The sequence below is a fragment of the Myotis daubentonii genome, chromosome 15 (genome assembly GCF_963259705.1).
Source record: "Myotis daubentonii chromosome 15, mMyoDau2.1, whole genome shotgun sequence".
Classification (NCBI taxonomy): Eukaryota; Metazoa; Chordata; class Mammalia; order Chiroptera; family Vespertilionidae; genus Myotis; species Myotis daubentonii.
The window spans coordinates 46,614,577-46,635,359 of record NC_081854.1 but is presented as its reverse complement, the minus strand read 5'-3'; the positions used below and the strand labels follow the sequence as shown (position 1 = coordinate 46,635,359).

At 56.7% G+C, this 20,783-nt stretch overlaps 2 protein-coding genes across 8 annotated transcripts; one reads left to right on the top strand and one right to left on the bottom strand.

Annotated features, from left to right (window-relative positions):
- The first annotated feature begins 2,667 nt into the window (after positions 1-2,667).
- Positions 2,668-4,857, top strand: TMEM208 (transmembrane protein 208). Of its 3 annotated transcripts, none has more exons than XM_059667793.1 (6): positions 2,668-2,806; positions 3,446-3,541; positions 3,953-4,012; positions 4,094-4,230; positions 4,392-4,476; positions 4,576-4,857. In XM_059667793.1, the coding sequence occupies exons 1-6, from the start codon at positions 2,801-2,803 to the stop codon at positions 4,711-4,713; spliced, it is 522 nt and encodes a 173-aa protein (XP_059523776.1). In that variant the 5' UTR covers positions 2,668-2,800; the 3' UTR covers positions 4,714-4,857. The 3 variants fall into 3 exon arrangements, with proteins under 3 accessions (XP_059523776.1, XP_059523775.1, XP_059523777.1); XM_059667792.1 differs by lacking the exon at positions 2,668-2,806 and adding an exon at positions 3,042-3,348; XM_059667794.1 differs by lacking the exon at positions 2,668-2,806 and having other exon boundaries at positions 3,867-4,012.
- Positions 4,858-4,974: 117 nt separating this feature from the next.
- FHOD1 (formin homology 2 domain containing 1) lies at positions 4,975-20,609 on the bottom strand. 5 transcript variants are annotated; one of them, XM_059667783.1, is made up of 24 exons: positions 20,333-20,609; positions 13,010-13,116; positions 12,553-12,617; positions 12,201-12,268; positions 12,022-12,127; positions 11,854-11,948; positions 11,478-11,589; positions 11,300-11,394; positions 11,060-11,203; positions 10,795-10,940; positions 10,554-10,715; positions 10,406-10,429; positions 9,954-10,007; positions 9,002-9,117; positions 8,301-8,914; positions 7,825-7,980; positions 7,204-7,386; positions 7,000-7,119; positions 6,762-6,923; positions 6,179-6,369; positions 5,895-6,087; positions 5,651-5,813; positions 5,374-5,571; positions 4,975-5,296 (listed from the first exon to the last, which is right to left on the bottom strand). In XM_059667783.1, the coding sequence occupies exons 1-24, from the start codon at positions 20,531-20,533 to the stop codon at positions 5,214-5,216; spliced, it is 3,558 nt and encodes a 1,185-aa protein (XP_059523766.1). In that variant the 5' UTR covers positions 20,534-20,609; the 3' UTR covers positions 4,975-5,213. The 5 variants fall into 5 exon arrangements, with proteins under 5 accessions (XP_059523766.1, XP_059523767.1, XP_059523768.1 ...); XM_059667784.1 differs by lacking the exon at positions 10,406-10,429; XM_059667785.1 differs by lacking the exons at positions 9,954-10,007; positions 10,406-10,429.
- Between the last annotated feature and the right edge of the window lie 174 nt (positions 20,610-20,783).

The following is a 20,783-nucleotide window of genomic DNA, read 5'->3' as shown; positions in this document are numbered from 1 at the left end:
CTGATGTTAACTCTTCTTGTCTTCTGGAATCTTCCTTCCTTGACTCCTATGACACTGTTTTCTAGGGCTCCACTCTCCACTCCAATTGCCCTGTCTCTGGATCTTCAGTAGTTCCCAGGGCTCAGACCTGGTCTTTCCATCTGTTTACTTTCTAGTAAACACTTGCATGGCTTCGACAGTTACCTCTATAGGAATAACCCACAATTCAATATCCTCATGTTACCTTATTCATGTCCAGTGTTGCCAATTGTCCACAGAAGCCTTCACCCAAATATTTTTACTATCACCTTCATCTCAACCAGAATTCATATTCTGCCCTCAGTCCAAAGCAGTCCCATCTCCCAACTTTCCAGCACCTGAGCTGGAAATGCCAACCATGCAACTCCTCTGAAGATCTTGATAATACTTTGTACTTGTCCTGCTCTTCTATCCCTTGCTCTCAGACACAGGTGTCAAGCATAGGCTTTAGGCCAGGCTAACTTAGACTCATTTAAACCCCAATTCCACTACTTCCTAGAATGGGGATATTAGAAAACATATGTCATAGTCTGCCCTAGCCAGTTTGGCTCAGTGGATAGAGCATCGGCCTGCAGACTGAGGGGTCCCAGATTTGATTCCGGTCAAGGGCACAAGCCCAAGTTGTGGGCTTGATCCCCAGTAGGGGGGGTGCAGGAGGCAGCCAATCAGTGATTCTCTCTCATCATTGATGTTTCTCTCTTTCTCCCTTCCTCTCTGAAATCAATTAAAAAAAATATATATATCATATGTCATAGTCTTATGGGGATTAAGATATAGTTATATTGGATATGATGTGCTTGACACCTAGTAGGTATTCCATAAATGGTTGCTGGATTGCTGTTACTAATATTTTTACCTTTGAAACTTTACTTAGTAGCCTAGACTTTCATCATTCTAAACTGGATTCCTTTTACAATTTTCCAACTGACTCTCCTGCCCGCAGGCTCATTCTTGCTAATCATTCTGCACACTACAGCAAGGTTAATTTCCCAAAAAATAGCTTTCGATCTCAGCACACCCCTGATGAAAACTTCTAGGGTATCCCAGGACCCTCACAACACAATCTCCACTCTTGGGTCAGCACCGCCAGGCCTCCATGCCCAACTAGACCCCTGATCCCAGAGCTTCCCCAACCCAGTCTCCCCACCGCCCTGCAAACACAGCTCATCTATTTCCTTTGTCCACGTGAGCCTCTTTCCCAGAAATGCCCTTCCTTGAGCTTGACCTCATCAGCCCATTCTGATCTCCTCTCATTCCTAGCACACAGAAGGTGCTCAGCCAACACTCACTGGATTGAATTAAGGATGGATAGTCCTCTACCTCTATTTTCACCAAATGTTTGCTCAGGGTTGGGGCGATAAAGCAGATCAATTATTGAGAGAATGACTGGGGAGGAGGCTAGACGCGGGAAAGAAAACACTGATGGGGACTGGGAATGACCAAGCCTCCAGCCCTCAGGGAAGGCAGATACCTTCTCTCCGAGCTGAGATAAGATAGTGGCCATTCCACCTTCTGGGGCTCAGCAGCCAACTCAAGGGCCAATGAATAGTAGAGGGCAAAACCCCTGTCCTCACGGAGGGGAGTCTTTGAGCTGGGAAGGGGAGTGGCTTTCCTAGAGACCAGAGCAGGCAGTGATAAGGGTGGATGGCCATCCCAGGAACCCCATCCCAGGAGGCATGACTGGTCATTCCTGGGACCTATGTGGGTGAAATGGATTACCTCTGGGGCCAAGGGGAGACAAGAAGCCACGGCAGGGGGCTCAGTGGGGTGGGAGCAGTCCTATTTTTGCTAAGGGGAAGGAGAGCCATTCCAGGGCTGACGGGGAAAAGGTGTCTAGTCTCCCGGAGGCATTGAAAGGGCGGCCAACTCTCAGGGCAAACAGGATGGAGGAGTCATCCCAGAGTCTCCTGGGGACAAAACCTGTGACCTGCTCTCGAAAATGGCGGCAGAGGGGTCTTGCTTCAGGCTAAGGAGGACGGGCAAACATCCCTTGGGGCCCAGGAGGTAGGGGCGGCGGCCATCGCTGGAGGCGGAGGGAAGGGGGAGCAGGCCGGTCTTCGGGGACAGAACTCGGCGACCCTGCCCCGAGTTGATGGGGAAGGCAGTCTCCCGCCGCCAGGGGCAGGGGACAGCCATCTCTCGGGGTGGAGGGAATGAGCCGATCATCCCAAGGGACCAATGGAATGAGATCGGTTACCCTTCGGGGACGATGGGATGGAGCAGGTACCTGCCAGAACTGAGGGGGAGGGGCGGCCATCTCAGGAGAAGGTGGGCAGGCAGAGGCCCGTTCTCTCTGAGGTGACAGAACAGCCATCTCCGGGGGCCGATGGGGAAGAAGAGGATGTCCCCCAACTAAGGGGACGGAGTAGCCTAACGGTGGGGCCGTTACCCATCGCTTGCAAGTCCTCTCAGCTACCGGACGGGTCATTTCCGCCCGGCCAGCGGGACCCGGCGAGCGGTCTGACAGCCCCTCCCCACAGCCCGGGACCCTGAGGGCGGGGCCTGGCCCGAGCTGGACCTGAGGGCGGCCTCCTCTCACCTCCAGGGGCAGCGACTCCGCCATCGCATCCCCGCCGCCTCCGCCCCCGCGCAAGGCATCTGGGAAGTGTAGTCTCACGGGCCCGGGGGGCGGGGCTAGGAAAGGAAGTGGCCCACTCACTTCCGTCCCAGTTGTGACGATTTGGGTCTGCACCGGAAGTGCCTGTGCTGCCGATGTGGGACTTGGTGATTGCGGTTTCATTCTCTATTCCTTGTTCCCCCGGCTGGGTATTTGCGTCGCACCATGGCGGTAAGGAGAGCGGGTAGGGCGGGGTCCGCATCGGCAAAGCGCTCCCAGGGCCCGGGAGACTGAAAACAGAGGAGGGACATCAAGAGAAGCGGGTCGGCCAGAGGGGGCGCCATTCGGTGCCCGGGCCGTACTAGATGCACGGGGGTGGAAGGGAGCGGCGCTGGACCGTACCAGAACGGGTGCCGGAGTGGGGGTGGGCGTCAGTATCACATAGTAACCGGAATTGGCTTAAGATCTGAGGGGCCAGAAGGGTGTGGGCGTAGGCCGAGATCTTGCCCACTCCACTCCAGCGGAGGCCGGAGAGGGGCGCTGTTCAACGCCACTCAGGAATTCCCCGTGGCGGGGTCATCAGCCCAAAGCCGTAGCTTACCTGGGAAGCCAGGCGGTGTCAGCCCAGTGGTGTATTGTCCGAGGGTGTGCAGGAGGCGAGCATTGCCGAGGTTGTTGGAAGGATGGTTTCTGCCTTAAGCAGGATTGCCTGGAGGAGGGGTAGGCATCCCGAGGATTGTGCCAGGTTGGAGCACCCACGGGAACTGGCTGAGGTGCAGCTGGGACTCTGTAGCTAACCAGACTGGTGGGGAGGGGGAAGAGGACCCTGCTGAGGAGGGCTCTGACAGGCCTCTCGCCATTCTTCTGCAGCCCAAGGGCAAAGTGGGGACAAGAGGGAAGAAGCAGATATTCGAAGAGAACAGAGAGACCCTCAAGTTCTACCTGCGGATCATACTGGGGGCCAATGTGAGTGCCTGGCTCTTATTTCTGTGCCCGCCCAAGGTCCCAGAGCCCTCAGTTCTGGGTGGTGGGGGCTGCGGCAGTGGTGTGGTGGTGGTGGTATGTGAGCCAAGGCTTTAGAAGAAAATTCCAGAAATCAATCAATCAATCGGTCCTGTACAGAGGAAATGTTGAGTAGTCAAAGCAAAACAACAAAATGAGGTGGACTGGAGAGCCTTGACCACTCCAAATACAGAGGCTTCTTTCCTAGGCTGATGTGTCTGAGGGTAGTCTGGGTACTCAGACCTCTGTTTCCCCCATCCCTTAAGAAACAACCTGTCTTCTTCCACAGCCTGGCCAAACTCTTGGTCAGAGTCAAGGGAGGTCCATGGTTTAGGGGTAGCTTTGATCCCAGCCTGATCCTGTGTCTGCTTGCAGGCCATTTACTGTCTTGTGACCTTGGTCGTCTTCTACTCATCTGCCTCATTTTGGGCCTGGGTAAGTGTTCCCCATCCTGGGAAGTGGGTACGCACATAGGGGTAGCGGCTGGCCTTTGATACTCCCTCTCTTGTTCTGCAGATGGCCCTGGGCTTTAGTCTGGCTGTGTATGGGGCCAGCTACCACTCAATGAGCTCAATGGCACGGGCGGCCTTCTCTGAGGATGGGGCCCTGATGGATGGTGGGATGGACCTCAACATGGAGCAGGGCATGGCAGAGTGAGTGTCCCCCGCCGCCAGCTCAGGTGAGCGGCCCCAGGGCTGTGGTGCTGGGGCCCAGATAGCCCAAGACCCACAGCTGCCTGCAACTTGAAGGGGTGGGAGGTGAATTGGGGCCCATCTACTATTTTTGGCCCCTGCAGTCTCCCTTCCATCCACAGGCACCTGAAGGATGTGATCCTACTGACAGCCATTGTGCAGGTGCTCAGCTGCTTTTCCCTCTACATCTGGTCCTTCTGGCTCCTGGTGCGTGGGTTGTTGGACTCCCAAGAAGGGGCTGGGGTGTCTAACCATTCTCTTCTTTCATTTCCTGAACCTGGCTTCAAGTTACCTTTTCTCTCCTAGGCGCCAGGACGGGCCCTTTACCTCCTGTGGGTGAATGTGCTGGGCCCCTGGTTCACGGCAGACAGTGGTGCCCCAGCGCCGGAGCACAATGAGAAAAGGCAGCGCCGGCAGGAACGGCGGCAGATGAAACGATTATAGCCACGAACATTGTGACCACTGGTTGCTGGGCCTTAGGTGGCTCTATCAGGCTGTATGGCCCCATGCTAGGAGTAACGAGGGCCTAGTCCAGGGGCCAAAAGCAGTCTAAGGCATAGGATTGTTGAATAAATGGCTTAGAATGTGGCTAATGGCTGTGTGATGATGAGGCGTGAGGCAGGAAGAACCAATTCTTTGGTATTTCCCTACTGCTATAGACCTTGAAAGCAGGGGTCTATACCTTGAAAGAAAAAGGCTCTTGGATTGGCTAAGAAAACTTTATTATGCTCCACGTGTTCAGGGAGCTCATGCATACACACACACACACACACAACACACACAACACACAAACACAGATAATACTGCTCAAGGCACTGGCCACTGGGTACAGAGTGACCCCAGGGTTGAGAAGATGCCCAGAATTCTGCTCTGGCCCCTCCTCACTCTATATAGTCTTTTGCATGCAGGCTGTGGCCCAGGTAGATATTCTGGAGGCAGCGGCTTCACACCTCCAGGCCAGGTCCCTTGCTCAGTCCCAGTGCCTGCACCAGGTCTTCTCCAAGTCCGCTCTTCAGTGTCCGCCTCACTGCAGGGACAGAGCAGGGTTGGAGGGGATTGATTGCTGGGGATAAAGCGGGCAGCGGGTATGTGGGGAGTACTCACAAGATTTGCGGTTGCCACGGGAACGCTTGCGTTCCCGAGCAGCTAAGGCACGAGGACTGCTCTTGGTCACTGACTGCACCAGCAGGTCCATGATCTCATCTGAAGTGTCACTGGGTGAACTGGAGCCTGGGGATTCTTCTGGGGGTGCATTGGAGGCCCCCACTGCTGTGGGCATTGGGGAGCTGCTCTGGACCAGGCCTGAGAGAGACCAGATAGGGAGGTCAGGCCAAGGTGGCCCCAAAGCAAAATCCGTTCCCCTAGCGGCCATAGGTCCCACCTCTGCTGCGGCGGCTGTGTGTGGCCTCTTCAGGCTTACTGGTCAGCAGGCTCTTCATGCTGGCGTGACTGTCTGCATCACCCTGGCCTGGCCCACTACCCACAGCCACTGGGACAGATGGGTTGCTGGGGGCTTCCCCAGCCACTCCTGAGAACTTCTCTGTCTGGAGAGGGAAGAATGATGAGCTGGGAGCCAGGGAAGGAAACCATGGGAACGGCAGTCAAAACCTGGAAGGGGCACGCACCTCAGTGATCATGCGTCCCCGGGTCTTGTTGCGCTCACGGTATGTGGCCCGCTTCTGCTGCTGCTGGAGCACCCGATCTCGGCAAGTCCGGTACTCCAGCGAAAACTCCCGCAACGTGTGGCAGAACTGCATGATGCGCACTTCACGGGCTGCCTGTGCAGTGTACCCCAGGTACAGCAGGAAGGCGTGGAACCTAGGCAGGTCAGGATAGGAAGGGATGGTGAGTCCTACTTGGGGGTGAGGGACAGTGGTGGCGGTCCTGCCTCTCGGGCCCACAATCCCACCTGTTGCAGACACGGCGGTGCACTACTCGCAGCATGGTCACGCGTCGGGAACAGTGGGCCAGGAACTGGGTGAGGCGGGTACGCAGGGCCGGGGCCAGCTCATGCTTGGCCAAGCTCCGCAGACTCTCCTCAGCTGCATGGCTCCGATGCTCCAGCTGCCCCAGGTTCTCAGCCAGCTGTTCAAAGTCCACCTGGAAAAGCAGGGGGGTACACAGGCTGTCCCCCCACAAGCAGGTACTGCCTGAGGCTGCCTCTGTGCCAGGCTGGTGAGCCAGGCCAGAGGAACACAGAGGAGATGCAACCATTGCCCTCCAAAAGTTCACGGTCTACCACAGGAAACAGACAAGTCCATTTGGTCCAATGGGGAACAGAGAAGGTTTCTTGGGGAAGCGGCAGCTAAACTGAGACCCAAAGACTGAGTAGGGATAGCCAGGCCAATAGAGGGAAGCATTTCTGGCACAAACATCTGTAGCCAAGCCAGCCCTGGCACAGCTGTTGAAATAGGAGGGGAGAAGCCAGCCCCAGGAAGCAGCACTCCCTCATGCCCTGGCCAATTTTATTCAAGCCCCTGGCTGGTGCTAACCTTGGCACAGCGGATCAGGGCGGGGATTTCTGAGTAGAGGTCGGAGGAATCAGGCCGCATCTGGAGCACCAAGGAGCAGAGATGGTGCAGCAGTGACTGCCTGCGCACGGTGTCCTTCACCTCTGACACTTTCTCCAGGTAGCTCAGCTCAAAGCCACTGCTCTGAAAGGACTTTGTCTGAGCCTGGGCCGGGCTGGCTCCGGAGCCTGGCTCCCAGCCCTCATGCGCTGTCACTCACCTGGGAGCCATTGAGGAAGTTGCCCACAGCCAGAAGGGTGGCCAGAATGCAGCGGAAGGTGGCATTATGCACCAGCTGTTCCATGCCCACTTTCAGGTCAAACAGTGGCTCTGCGATTTCCTGGTGTGGGAGGCCAGGGACTCAGACTACATGGACATCATACTCATCTGCCCCCACTGCCTGTGCCACCCATGACCCAGGTACCCGTTCCATGCTGTCATAGTCCAGCTTGAAGGCCCAGAGTTGTAGGCGGGCAGCCAGGCCCCCGATGGAGGCAAGAGTCATCAGGAAAGTCTCAGCTGGGGCCAAAGGTATGTCAGGGTTGGCCAGTTGGGCCTCCTCGATCTTCTGCCGCTCCTCTTCCGTGGGCATCATGGTCAGTAGTTTCTGAGGACACAACCACCACCCCATACAGGCCAGTAAGTGCTGGCCTGAGGCCTCGGTGTTGGTCTTGACTCCCCCTAGGCCAGTGGTTCTCAACCTTCTGGCCCTTTAAATACAGTTCCTCATGTTGTGACCCAACCATAAAATTATTTTTGTTGCTACTTCATAACTGCAATGTTGCTACTGTTATGAATTGTAATGTAAATATCTGATATACAGGATGGTCTGAGGCGACCCCTGTGAAAGGGTCGTTCGACCACCAGAGGGGTCTCGACCCACAGGTTGAGAACCGCTGCCCTAGGCTATCTGGGGGAGCCCCAGGGTCTGGGGACTGCTATGCCAAGCCCTTACCCACTACAAGAGGGTCAGGAAATGCCCACTGACCAAAGGAGAGGGCTGGACCTCCCACTCCCTTCCACACCCCCAGCTGGCTATCCCTACCTCAATGCCGTCCTTGCTGACAGCAAACTCATCGAAGTTGACCAGGGCAGCCTTGATGACATGCACCGGTGGCAGTGTGGTTAGACCAATGTTGATAGCGTTGCTGCGCTTGGGGTCCAGCACTGTGGTCATTGTCCGGCGGCCCTCACCAGCTTTCTTTGAGGTTGAGGGAAGGAGAGTGTACGTTTGGGAAAGGGACTAGCTGGGGCAACAACCTAAGAGGACACTTCAAGGGCCCCCTCCAAATAGTGTGGTCACCCCACAACTGGGGATGGACCTGGGATGTTTAGAGCCTTGGGATGAGCTTAGATACTAGTTAGGGCTGTGCTGATCCCTGTTGAGACCTCAGACAAGTCCCCTCTTTGCCTCGCTTTCCCTACGAGGGAAATGAGCAGCAGCCCCAATAGTTAGGACCCTTGAGCTCTGATTCCCTCCCCTCGCCACTGGGGTTACCTTGCAGATGAGGGTGCGTTTACCTTGGAAGGTAATACGTCCTTGGCACGGGACTCAAACAGGTGTTCCAGCCGGGCTGTGTCCACAGAGACAGGCTCCAGGGAGGCCCACAGGGTGGAGCCGGGCCCAAAGTGGCTCCCAGAGCTTCCATGGCCCCCAGCCAGCTTTAGCTCCCGCCAGAAGAGTTTGACTGTCTTCCTCTTGGTGGGGAGGGCTAGGCCGTCAGGCGCTGATGGGGGGAGAGGGGCAGCTGGCAGTGGTGGAGGTGGTGGGAAGGGGCCTTTGATGGGTGGGGGAGGTGGGGGTGGAGGAGGTGGGGGGCCTTCGGAGAGCAAGGGTAGTGGGGGTGGTGGGGGCGGGACCCCTTTCCCAGCCTCTACAGTCTCTATGTTCAGTATGTCCTGGTCTTCGTCCTCCCTCAGATCTGAGAAGTCCAGGTCCCCAATGCAGAGCTTGGGTACATGGGTAGAGAACTTCTGGGTGGGCTCAGCCTTGGGGCTTGGTGGAGCCAGTGGCTCCTTGGGCTCTGGCTCAAGGCTTCTCTGGGACCTGAGCAGGACTCGGGGGGCAGGGCTCTGGGGTGTTTTGGGTACAGAAACTGGGACCGGTTCAGGGGAACTCCACAGTTCCCGGGCATCTAAAAAAAGAGAAGCAGTTGTCAGTGTCATGCCCTCTGTGGGGCAACAAGGAGACATGGGTAGATTCTGCCCACCCACCCGCTCACCTGGGTGTCCATCAGCCTCATCAGGCACTGCCCCAGCCAAGGCCTCTGCCCGGCCCTGGGCCAGCGCAGCCTGCTTCTCTGTTTCTGCTGCTGCCACATTCTCCAGGAACCGAGCTCTGGGGGGAGGCACTTGTCAGTGAGGGTGTCTGACACCCCCCAGCCCAGGGTGGTGCTCATGCTGGTCCCCTGGGCACTGCCCCTAATTGCAGGCACACACAGACACACAGGAACAGACCATGCGCCAAGCAGACCCAGGACCCGACCCCCCAAGTCCAGCCCCTGTTCAATCCTCCACATCTGGGGAGGGTCACTTCCAACCCAGCATTCCAGGTCAACGTACAGAGAGAAGTTCTACTTAATGTCTAACTTGCAACCTTGCTATTCATGTTAATTGTCCTGATTCTAGACAAGGACCCTTAGAGCAGGGGAAGGGGACAGCGGTGCTAATGGGCACATCCCTCCCTTGGCATGTCTGCAGCTTCTGAGAACTATGACCTGTGCCCAGAAAGGGGCCTGGTAGAGACAGGCACCCAGTTTATGTTGAAACAATGAGTGATCCAATGTCTCTTTCTGGGCCCTCTAGCCTCCAATGGCTCTCCGTCCCGGCCCTTATCTTAGCCCTAGGTTGTTCCTCTACCTCCACACTGCACAGCACCCTAATTCCCCTCCCCGCCCTATTCCTGGCCCATGCCTGGGAGAATGGGCTCCAGGTTGGGAGTCCATGTCCTCATCTCTGGTCAAAGCTATCAAGGTATCACTATTGAAGCACAGGATCCACTATGACCTCAGGGAACTAATCCCAATGCTTAGTCCTTAGGTAACCGAGGAGGCAGAAGTCTGGGGCCCGAGAGCCCCCGAGCTCTGGCTGCATCAGGCAAGTGGAGCCCCGCTGGGAGAAGCAATGCTGAAGCCCTGAGCACATGGTAGGCCTGGCGAGCTGGCCTCTACTTACTCCAGCCTGGCCTGCCCAGTAGGGGGCTGGGGGACAGGTGGGCTCTCAGGGGCCCTGGGTGGGGGTGGGGGGGGGAGATGAGAGAAGAAATAGTAACTGTGGTGTCTGTTCCACCTGGAAGCCCAGTTGCTCATACCTACTCAGACCTGGGCAGTGCTATCAGGGATTCCTTCCCAGCCACAGTGGGAAGAGGAGGGGGTAGGGGAGGACATGACGAGAGGAAACTGTAATTGGAGGGGAGAGACTGACATGAAGCCGGACAGGGTGCAGTAAGAGACAAAGACAGAGCAGAACAAGAGTCAGAGACAGTGCCAGAGAAACAAAGACAGTAGGGGGCAGGGAGACAGATAACATTGGCCAAGACCAGACGTAATGCCAGAAGGAGATGAAGAGAAGCCCCAGGGGGAGGCGGTCCGGTCAGAGCCGAACCCCACCCCCCAGCAGTCACTTACCAAATAGGAGCAGTTTGGTGAAGTCTGGAAAGAAAGAGAGAAAGCACGCGTTTGGGCAGAGGAGGCCGAGGGTCCATGGAGGGGAGCAGAGCAGGAGGGACAGGTGGGGAGAGGATTCCGGGGGGGTAGCCTCTATCTCCCTACTTACTTGTAGATGCTCCTCTCACAGGAGCTGTCAGCTGAGGATGCCACGGAGAGGGCAGGAAAGAGGTTCGCAGAGGTACAGAGGCCAGAGGCAGGGCCCATGGGGCTGGGCACTGGGCTTGTGAGTGGGTCAGGGCTGGAGGAGGAGGAGGAGGGCCCTGTGGGGCTGGAGGCGGGTCTGTCAGGAGACAGGTTACTCCTGGTGCATCCATCCCTCCTCCCCAAGTGCTGAGGCATGTTCTTACCCAGGCTCCGAGGTGCGCACGTGGCAGCCCCCGCCTTCTAGAGATCGGCGGCTCCTCTTGCCTTCCTCTGAAGAGGGCTTTCTACGCTCCCGCCGCCCACCTGCGGCGGCCTCCTCGACGTCTCCATCCTCCATCCGCAGGGCACTCTAGCAGACATGGGTCCAGACGTGAGCAACTGAGGTAGGGTGGGTGCTGGGAAACTGTGCCCCCTCCCTCCCCTCTTCTGACTCCCTGTTGGGCCCTGGCGGCCCAGCCCAGAGCCCACCTCATAGAGCACAAGCTGTGCACGTAAGTCGATGTCAGTGCCCGCAGCGCCCAAGTGCCGCTGGACCAGTGCCTCCATGCCCTGCTGCTCCAGTGCATCCGTCACGTCATAGAAGGAGTCCTGATCTGGGAGCGCTGCCAGCGTCTGGAGGTTGGGGATAGGAGGGTAAGGCTCATGGGAGCCTGAAGGCAGGAGCCTGAGGGGCTCATACCTGGCCTTTGGTTCCCCCTCCACACACACCTTGTTGATGAGGGTGACTGTGTACACCAGCAGCTCGGGGTCTGCACCATTCTTCTCCTCTAGGATGCACACCAGGTTGGCCCATGGCAGAGCACCTGCCACACAGAATGGGGAGCAGTCAGGAGGAGGAAGGTAGGAGAAGGCTCTGAGTGGTGGGGGGGGAGGGACAGTCTCTGACCGGTGGTGCTGGCCACAGAGTTGACTGCGTAGATGAGCAGCGGTGCATTGCTCTCAGAGTATTCCACAAACACCAGCAGCAGTTTCAGAGCCGTCTTCACCACCAGGCGGGACTAGGGGAGGGATAACCACATATGAGTGGGGCTTGGGCCAGAGCTGGGCCAGCTCCTGGTGCAGTGGGGGAAGGGCTCCCGGGGCTGGACCCAGACAGGAGAGTCTCAACAAAAGGACCCTGGCTGTAAGCCCAGGCATTGAAGTGCTTTTAGGCTTAGAGGGGCCACAGACTCACTCCATTCTTGCCCATTTTACAGGAGAGAAAATGGAGGCCCAGAGAGAGGCAGTGGGAAGGGGTGCATGGCTGGGGGAGGGCCATTTACCAGGCTGGCACACAACATGTACAGCCACTGCACGGTCTCAGTGTGGGCCACCACTCCCAGCATCCCATCCACAAAAAGCATCACCTGGCCCAGTGCTGAGGACACAGAAACAAGAGATCAGTAAGGGGTCATTGAAAGCAAGGGTCCTGGGGGAGGAGTGGGGCTGACCTCGGAGGATGTAGCTCTGGTAGTTGTGGTCAGCAGCAGCACCCACACGGATCAGGCAACTCAGCCCCTCTGAGTGCACAAATTCAGGCACCAGGTCCTTGTCCTCCTGGGGGCACCATGGGGGAGTTTAAGGGGGCTGAGGCTAGGATGCCCACCCCCAGCCCACCTCAGGGCCTCACCTGGAAGATCTGCTTTAGTGAGAAGAGAGAGCGGCGGAGCTCAGGGCCACTGGAGCCATACAATTTTTCTGCAAGGGGTGGATGGACATAGTAACCTCAAGGGGACATAGGCAACCTCAGAGAATATTCTAGTATTCTTGAGCCCCCCACCTCCTCCTCTACTTACTCCCTGGCTCTGGGCAGCCCCCACTACAGTCTAGCTGCAGCATTAGCCTTGGCCCTAGAAGGAAAGGTCAGGATAGGAATGGGGGGGCCACCTATTCTATCTCTGATCTGTCCTGTCCACTGTCCAGTACATGCCTGAAAGAAACTGAGCCAGCTGTTCTGGACATTGATGTCCTCACACACTCACCTAAGATGGCATTGACTCTCACGGAGAGCTGGGTCCGCAGGATCAATGTAGGCTTCCGCCCTTTGCTGGAATCAAGCAGCACAGTCAGCACCTCCCAGCTCATTCTGCGGGGTCCCTTCCCCCACACCAAGGCAGCCAAAGACCTCCCCACATGCCAACTGAGGCCCAGCTCCTTCCTCCCCAACTGTTCCTCTAAGCCCCAGGGTTGGCCAGACAGAAGGATTTATGCAAATACGGGTATCTCAGATATGTGGGAGAGTCCCCGCTCCATCCTGGGTAGCAGGTAACACTGGCCAGGCCTTGGGATTCCCCTGGCACAGTTCCCTGGGGCAGCAGGAGGTGACCTGCATGTGTCCTTGGCTAGAGATCAGGTGTCTTGGCTGCTGACACCTGAGCCAGCCTCTGGTGGGGGCAAGGTTGTGGCCAGCCTTATGTTCCTGGTCTCACCAGCTCTGACCTGATCTCTTCATAGAAGCCCTCCAGCATTTCCCGCTGCTCTTCCAGGGACAGCTCAGGGTCCAGGTAGTATCCAGAGGGAGACACTTGCAGGGCACAGTCCTCTAGCTGGGGGCAAAGAGAACAGCTGTCAGGGATGGGGTAGAGGTGGCAGGGGTAGGTACGGAGACCTCATGACCCCCTACCTCCTACTCAGGGTGCTGGCAGAGAGGCACACCACAAGGGCAGCACCGTAGCCAAGCATTCCTTCAGCAATCCTTCATGTGCCTACTCTGTGCAAAGCCTTTGTATGTACTATGTCTTCTCCTGGCTAGCACTTACCAGTTCTTTAGGTTTCAGATTACATAAGGCTTTTTTGAAAAGACTTCCTGGACTCTTCTGCTGTGCAATGCTATGCAACCCACTCCATGCCATGTGTGTACCCTACTCTGAGGCCTTCCCCAGGGCAGTATAATATCCTACACACTAATCTTCTTCCCCTTTAACCGTGTGCTCTCTGGGTTCGGGCACCATGTCAGTCTTGCTGCATGCTATATCCTCAGAGCCTAGCCTAGCATTTGGCACATTGTAAGTTCTCACTAAACATGTATCGTGTTAATGAACATAAATGAAGAACGAGAACGGAGAGAAGATGGAAGGAAGTTCCTGCCTTCGAGGAAGTTCACAGCCCCGTGGGGTGATAAGCTGTAGCCACAAGCATTCAAGCCCTGGGAGGAAGTGTTAAGGGAAAAAGAAAAAAAAAAGAATGCTGGTGTTATTGGTGGAAGTGGGGTATCCACTGGTGAAAGTGGGGGATCCCTTTACCCACTGGGTGTTGGGGATCGGGGTCTTACGATATCTTGCGAAAAAGAATTTTCTAAGATTTGCATGGGAGAATGAGTGATTTTTACTTGCGTGGAATATATCCCTGGGTTTCAAAAGTCCCATATCCCTTAAACCAGTCCAGGAAAAGGTGCAGCTGGGGATTCAGCAGAGCCAAAAGCAAAGCCAGTGTCCAGTTTCCGTTCCACGGTGGAGTTAAGTCCAGCACAGCATCAGGCTAGTCACAGTCCATCAGTCCATTGTGTGGGGTCCACAAGGCTGTGGGCCATGTGGACAAATATAGAGGAGTGTGCCCCTGCAACAACTGGACCAGGAGCCCAGCACGCAAGAGAGGGAACATGCTTGTTTAGGAGCTTATGTATCTCAGATTTTGCGCCCTTGCAGTGGCCACGCCTATTCTGGCCAATGACCTGGCTCCTGGGTGTGACTGACAGATAATTACCTCTCCTATGTCACCCAGACTTCACTGGGCATGCCTAAATACTCCATCTTCCGTTTGTTCCTTTCCAGTTAATTAATAATTGGGTTAAATACAACGATATCACTGGGAGGTGCAAACCCAGCTGGGAGGTGTATGTGTGTCCCTGAATTAAGACAGTGAGTAGCAGGGGCTAATACACAGGCTCCCAGTCCCTCCAGGCCTGAGGGTCTTTGCCATGTTCTCACGTGGGCTACAGTGACCATGGTCCTACCTGGACCTCAGAGGCCTCCAAGGGGCCTATTGAAAACCAGATTTTAGGGTCTGACTCAGTCAGACTATAGTGGGTCCCTGAAACCTGCATCGTAACAAGAAGGCACATGCTTCCCACGTCTCTCTCCCACTGAGCCTGGCTCCCCTCCACTACTGGGCAGGACACTTGGCTCCTTGAGAAGTACTTGTAGAAGGGCCCAGTAAGGTGATTGTGGAGAGTCTGATGGCAGCACTGTGCCTCTCCTGGACACCTCCCCCACAGCAAAGTCCCCTTGACTTGAGTGGCTCTCCTCCTTGAGGTGCTAGGACCCAGAGAGAGCCCCCTCTGCAGAGTCAGGGTGCCTACGGTCGCCACCTTACTGGGAATAAAAGTCCTGTTGTTCTGTCAGTCCTGCCTTGCTCTGGACCTAGCCCAGGGGCTTCCAGCTGCCCTTGGTCCCTTGAGGGGAAAGGGAGTCCAGCTCCTGCCCCCACCTCTGCCTCTGCGTAGCATCCCTGCTGTGCCTGAGAGCCTGACCCAGCTCCTTCCTGGCAGTTCAGGCCCTTCCTGTGAGGCCCTTGGGTGACCACCTCCCCCCACTGACTGGGGCATGGGACATAGAACAAATACTGCAGCCTGTTCTGTCCCACTTCCTGCCTGGCTGCCTGCCCTTCCCTGGGCGCCTTGGGCGGGCCTGGCCTCTCTCTCCTCCGTAGGAGCAGAGTCATCTTCTCCAGGGCCGACTGGGAATAGGCCTGAGCTGGGAGGGGGGAAGGCCCCTGGGCTGGGGTACCTTGTCCAGGGCCAGCTCAGCCGAGGGCAGCCCCACATTCCTCCTGATCCCTCTTCCCACAGATGACTCAGCAGCCTACCCGCCCTACCCCCATCCAGGCACAGCTGCATCTCCTTCGGGGACCCTAGAGAAACATATCTCCCCCAGAGCTGCAACCCCCTCAGGGATCCCCCAAATCACACACACAGAGAACAGCTCATCCACACATTCATGAACTGGGCTGGTTTTAGGTTTTGAGGACAGAGGAGAGAACAAGACACTGCCTCTGCCTTCCCTGCTTTCCAGCTAGTCCTGGAGGCAGGCAGGCTTGACTCAGAGAAAGGCCACAAATAAATGTAGAGGCACAATGGCCAAGGGTGCCAAGCAAGGGGAGAGGAGGAGTTATATAAAGATAAACACTGGAGGGGTGATCGATTATATGCAGTAACTGCTTATAAACCCAGGTATATATGGTCAGGTATATACAAGGTGTCCCCCCAAAATGTATACACACTTGGTATAATTATAAAGGCAGTGTTTATTAAAATACATTTCATTTTCAAAATGTAATAGAAATTAGCTGTTAAAGTGTGTATACATTTTTTGGGGACACCTGTATATACATGCTCGCTGGCCAGGCACAGGCCCAAGAAGCACACCCACGGAAAGCTCGGGCCCAGCATGCTTTCTTCCTCTCCTGCACGCATACTTACACGCTCTAGTCCCAAGTGTGCAGGGTACCTGGGATGCCTGTATCCCTGTCGGGGAGGGGATCCCCAAGACTAAGTGCTTACCACCCCAGCCTCCTCAGATGAGCAGGTTTAAACCCTGGTGGTCAGTGGCTTCCCTAACCATGTCACCTGTCTAATTCTGCCAGTGCCCCATTTATGGAGAGGAGACTCATGGGTAATTGGCAACCCAAAGTCTATAGGACAATGCCCCCCTCCTCCAGCTGTTTGTCTTGGATGGAGATGGGGAAGGGGGTTCAGGTCAGGCAAGAAACAAAGAGCAGAGACTTCCGCCAGCTGAGTGGTGCTTGTCCCTCACACCCCTGGCCCCTTCCTGGGGTCACCCTTCTGAGAGCCAAACCTCTGGGCCTTGTTTCTCACACCCTGGGGCTGGGCCAGGCCTGAGTAAGCCCAAACCCTGGCCCCTGCTGACAGTGCTTAGGGTCAGCACATGGTCAGTGTAGGTCTACGTCCGTGACTCCCTCCTGGCTCTTGTCTTCCACACTTCTCTGCTGTCTGTCTTGGGGTGGTGTCCCTCCTCCATTCTTCCCAGGCTCAGCCCCTCACTTCAACCTCCAGACTATGTTCCTTTGGATTCTCTGGGCTCAGGTTTTGCTGGCAGCCCTAACTAACTTGTTACATATGATTTTATATGCAGGGCCAACCTTAGGGGACCCTGGTGTCTACTCCCCAGTATTTTTCATAGCAGTGTAATCAGGTGAGAATGAACATGCCAGGGACAGGGGACAAAGAAGATGGAGAAGAGGACAGAATTATATGCTGGAGGACTCTTGTTTTAGGAAATAATTTAACTGCCCTTTTCTTCCCTTTTCCTATACACACAAGACCCTGTGAACTATGAGCCTCTTTTCCTGTTATCTCAGATCTCCAAGGAGACCATGACTTCCTGGTTGAGATGACATGGATGGGCTTTGAGGAGGGACACCCACTTGTTTTGCCTCCTCTGTGTAATACACTGGGCTGCCTAGTTTGACTCTGATAATCCTGTGACAGGTGAGGAGACCAAGAAATTCAGTGGATTTGCACCTGCTGCTCAACCAGGAATGGGCCTAGGGCTAACTGACCTAGATCTTAATTACCCAGAAGTTCATTGGAAGTGCGCCAGAGAACCCTGAGGGTAGGTGGAATGAGGGTTGGGGCCTGTAGGGTTGCCAAGTACCGAAGACAGCCTCTCAGCTGTCTGGGCTCTACAAATACCCCAAACTGGTCCTCCCAGTTCCAGCGAGGGAATGCTAATGAACACACACACACCATACATGTTGGGGTAATAGTGCCTACTTCTGCCAGGATCTAGGTCTGAGTCCTTCACGAGGTTACTTAGCCCAGAATGATCAGTGACATGCCAGCCATAGGGAAAGTGGGAGGCCATGACTCATGCCCACATCCCAATCTTCTACAATCTCCCAAAGGAACCTCCCTATCAGGGGGCTAAAGGACTCAGTTCATCATCAGAGCACCCCTTCTTACCCTTAAGAATCCTCTGGGACCCCTTCAATCGGTCCCTGTCCCAGTATGTCAGTTTAACGCTTAGCCTCCTAGCCTATCCTGCTTCTGAAGAGTAGACTGAGGCTGGAGCAAGGAGGGGACAAGGTCAGGACACATTCTAGGACAGTGCCACCCCTGTCCTACTCTAATCTTTAGCCACAGCTGGGGAAACAAAGTTGCTGGTAATGGACAGATTTCTAGGGCCATCTCTGCTGCTAGGAGTAGGGGGTTCCTCTAGCCTTTGCAGCAGGGTCAGAGCAACACCCAGGTCCCTCTGCTCAGGGCCCAGGGAGAAGTCAGTGCTATCCCAGATGTGGCAGGGCCTTTGGGTGTAAGGGAGGGGCTCCTGAGGCACCACCCCAAGAGCAAAGGTAGTAGGGAGGGTAAGGAGGTGAGCGGCAGGGCCAGAGGGCCTGGTTGCCCCTGGTGCAGGGGCAGGTTCCTGGACTGGGAGAGGTTCTGGCAATAGAGGGGAGATAGATATTTCTGAGTTTCCCTGGAGACATCAGGCATGGCCGAAGGCACTGCCAGGACCCTGCCTCACCCGCCTCTTAGGGCCAGGAGATGAGTCAGAGGCTGTGGCCAGGAGCTTCCTCCTAGACTGAAAGGAAATGAGCAAGGCCCTCTGTGGTGTGAAAGCTCCAAGTCTTTTAAAAAGGAAGAAGCCCTAGGGGAACTCAATGGGGTGTGTGGTATGGAGTCCCAGAGGGAAAGTGGGCAGGGTCTGCAGGGATGATGGGGGTCAGTGCCCAGACTGGGAGGGCAGACTTGGCTGTGTCCTGTTCCTTTGCTGGACAACTGTACAGAGGATGAAGCAGGGAGTACCAAACCCCTCCCTCATTTCTGCTGTACAGCCCTGCACAGGGACGCCTGGATTTCTGGGTCATCTCTCCCCTCTAGAGACTATGAAGGCAGGCCTGAGTCATGTCTGTGCCCCTGGGGCACCCACTTATAGGACTAGGGGAGGAACCAGTTGTTGACATTTCTTGCAAAAAAGGGCCCTGCTCCCCCTCTCGCAGATCTCTGATGTCCCTGACCCTACCCTATTCTGAGCCCTTCTTCCTCCGGCCTTCTATTCTGGGGCTGTGGTCACAGTTTATATTTGGGATGAGCACATCACAGTGCATCTGACCATTGCTGGCAGAGCTGTCAGCCCCAGGGAGTCCTGCTCTAGGCACTGTGGTAGCCCCATGTGTCCACCCCCATATCCTGCCTGTGGGGGATATGACAGTCCCTCAAGTACACCAGGTGGGAGATCCTGAAAGTGGGGAAGGACTGAGTTGGCAGAGGTGACACATTCTCTGAGTTCAGTAGTGTCCTCAGCTAGGGAGCAGAGAACAGAGGGCAGAGCCTCTTTCCTGTAGCTGTCCTCCCAAATCTGCCCCTACTTGGAAAGTCCTGTCCTAGAGTAGGGGTGGTGGTGGGTGGAATACTGTGTTCTCGGTAGAGCTCCAGGCGTTTCAGGAACCTGGCCTCAGTTCAGCACCCCTCTCTCCCTAGCGCCCAAGCTGAATAGGAGGTGGCCTCCCGCTGGTGGGCAAGCACTTCTTCCAGGCCCACCTGTTTGCCCCTTTCAACAGAACAGGCCGAGGGTGGAGAGGGGGGTAGATGTTGCATCAAAACTCTGGAATGGGCAGCGTGCTGACACTTTCAAGTCATGGCCTTGAATACCGGGCTTTTTCAGGGACACGTGCCATTCCCCAGGCCAATAGTCCCACCACCTCTCCCGCCCATTCTCGGAGGCGGGGCTGGCCCGCAGCGCGAGGAATGCAGGCCGGGGGGCCTGGCGCCCAGGGCACATTCCAAGGGAGACCCCGAGCCCGGGGGGCAAGTTTGCGCAACTCGGCAACCCAGCTAGGAGGAGGGGATTGCACCACCACCAACTCTCTCTCCTCGTCCGCACCAGTCAGTGTGGACTGGCTGGCGGGGCGGCCAGGTCGGTGGTAGTGGCCTCCCAAAGTCCTGGCCCGGAAACCCCGCGCGCCGGAAAGGGCTGCCTGCGGGGGGCTGAGCGCGGCGAGCGGGAGGAGAGGTAGGGCCCGCCATCTGGAAAAGGGCCTTCCCCGGTATTGTGCGCGAGTCGGTTCCGGGGCGCAGGCAAACTAGAGCAGGCCGGCGGTTTAAAATTAGCCCGGCCCGCCGCCTCCCTTCCAGCTGCTGGCCCGCGGCGGCGCGAGTACGGGCGGTGGGGGCGGTGACTCAAAGGGCTTTTCCACCAGCGGAGCCTCCCGCGCTCGGCTAGTCCCGGGCTGGGCTGCTTCTGGAGGACTCCCCGCACCCCGTTAAGTCTCTCCTCCTCCCAAGCCACCTCCCCACCCCCACCTGCAGGGGCAACACTCCACACAGCAGGACCCAATCCAACCTCCAGCAACCGCTCGAAGCCGCTGCCACCTATAGCGGCCCGCCCCGCCTCGTAGTTCCGCCCCCGCTTCAGGTGAGTTGAAGGCTGGTCCACACCTCCCCAGCTCCGCCTCCTGGGTCCGCTACCACTCAAACATCTACCGCCACCCAATCCACAGCAGTTACCCAGGCAGACGGACAGCTAGGAGCACCCCCTTCCCCTCGACCACCTCCCCAGGGGGGCCTCACTTTAAGGGGCAGCCTGGGTGGTGCAAACCACAAGCTCCCTTCTCCCTGCTTCAGTTTCCCCTCAGTCTGAGAGGCGTTCCCGCAAGCAGGGCTGCGCGGACCTTGGTCCTCAGCCCCAAAATATCCCGGAGGAACGTACCCACTCCAGCCTCTCCCCGAGGGGCACCTCCCAAAGACTTTCATGGCACCAACCCTGAACCCTCGATCGCCCCCATACTTTCTTCGGCGCCTCTCACCTTGAGCGGCGCCCCCAGCAAGCGGTGCAGCGCGGGTATCTGTGCGCCCAGGGGCAGCGCCCCGTCCAGGCTGCAGGTGGGGGCCCGGCGCGGCTCCGGGAAGTTGGCACATGCAAAGGGATCGGTGTCCTCCAGGTACTGCACCCGCACGGTCACCACTGAGACCGGCTCCCCGTCCCCGCGGTCTTCCCCGCCAGCCATGGCTCTGCCACTGGCTCGCACCGCGCGTCTCGGACCAGGTCCTGGTCCCGCCGCGACAACTAAACTAGATTTGGGAGGGGCAGGACCGGACGCTGCAGAAGAGGGGCGGAGCCAATAGGGGGCGGGGCCGAGGAAGGAGGTGGAGCCAAGATTAGTCCCGGAAAGCGCGGGGGGGGCGGGCAACCACTGCCGGAGGCGGGGCTTGCGGCGAGCCACTCAGAGGGCGCGATCTTAATCCCGTTAGTTCTCT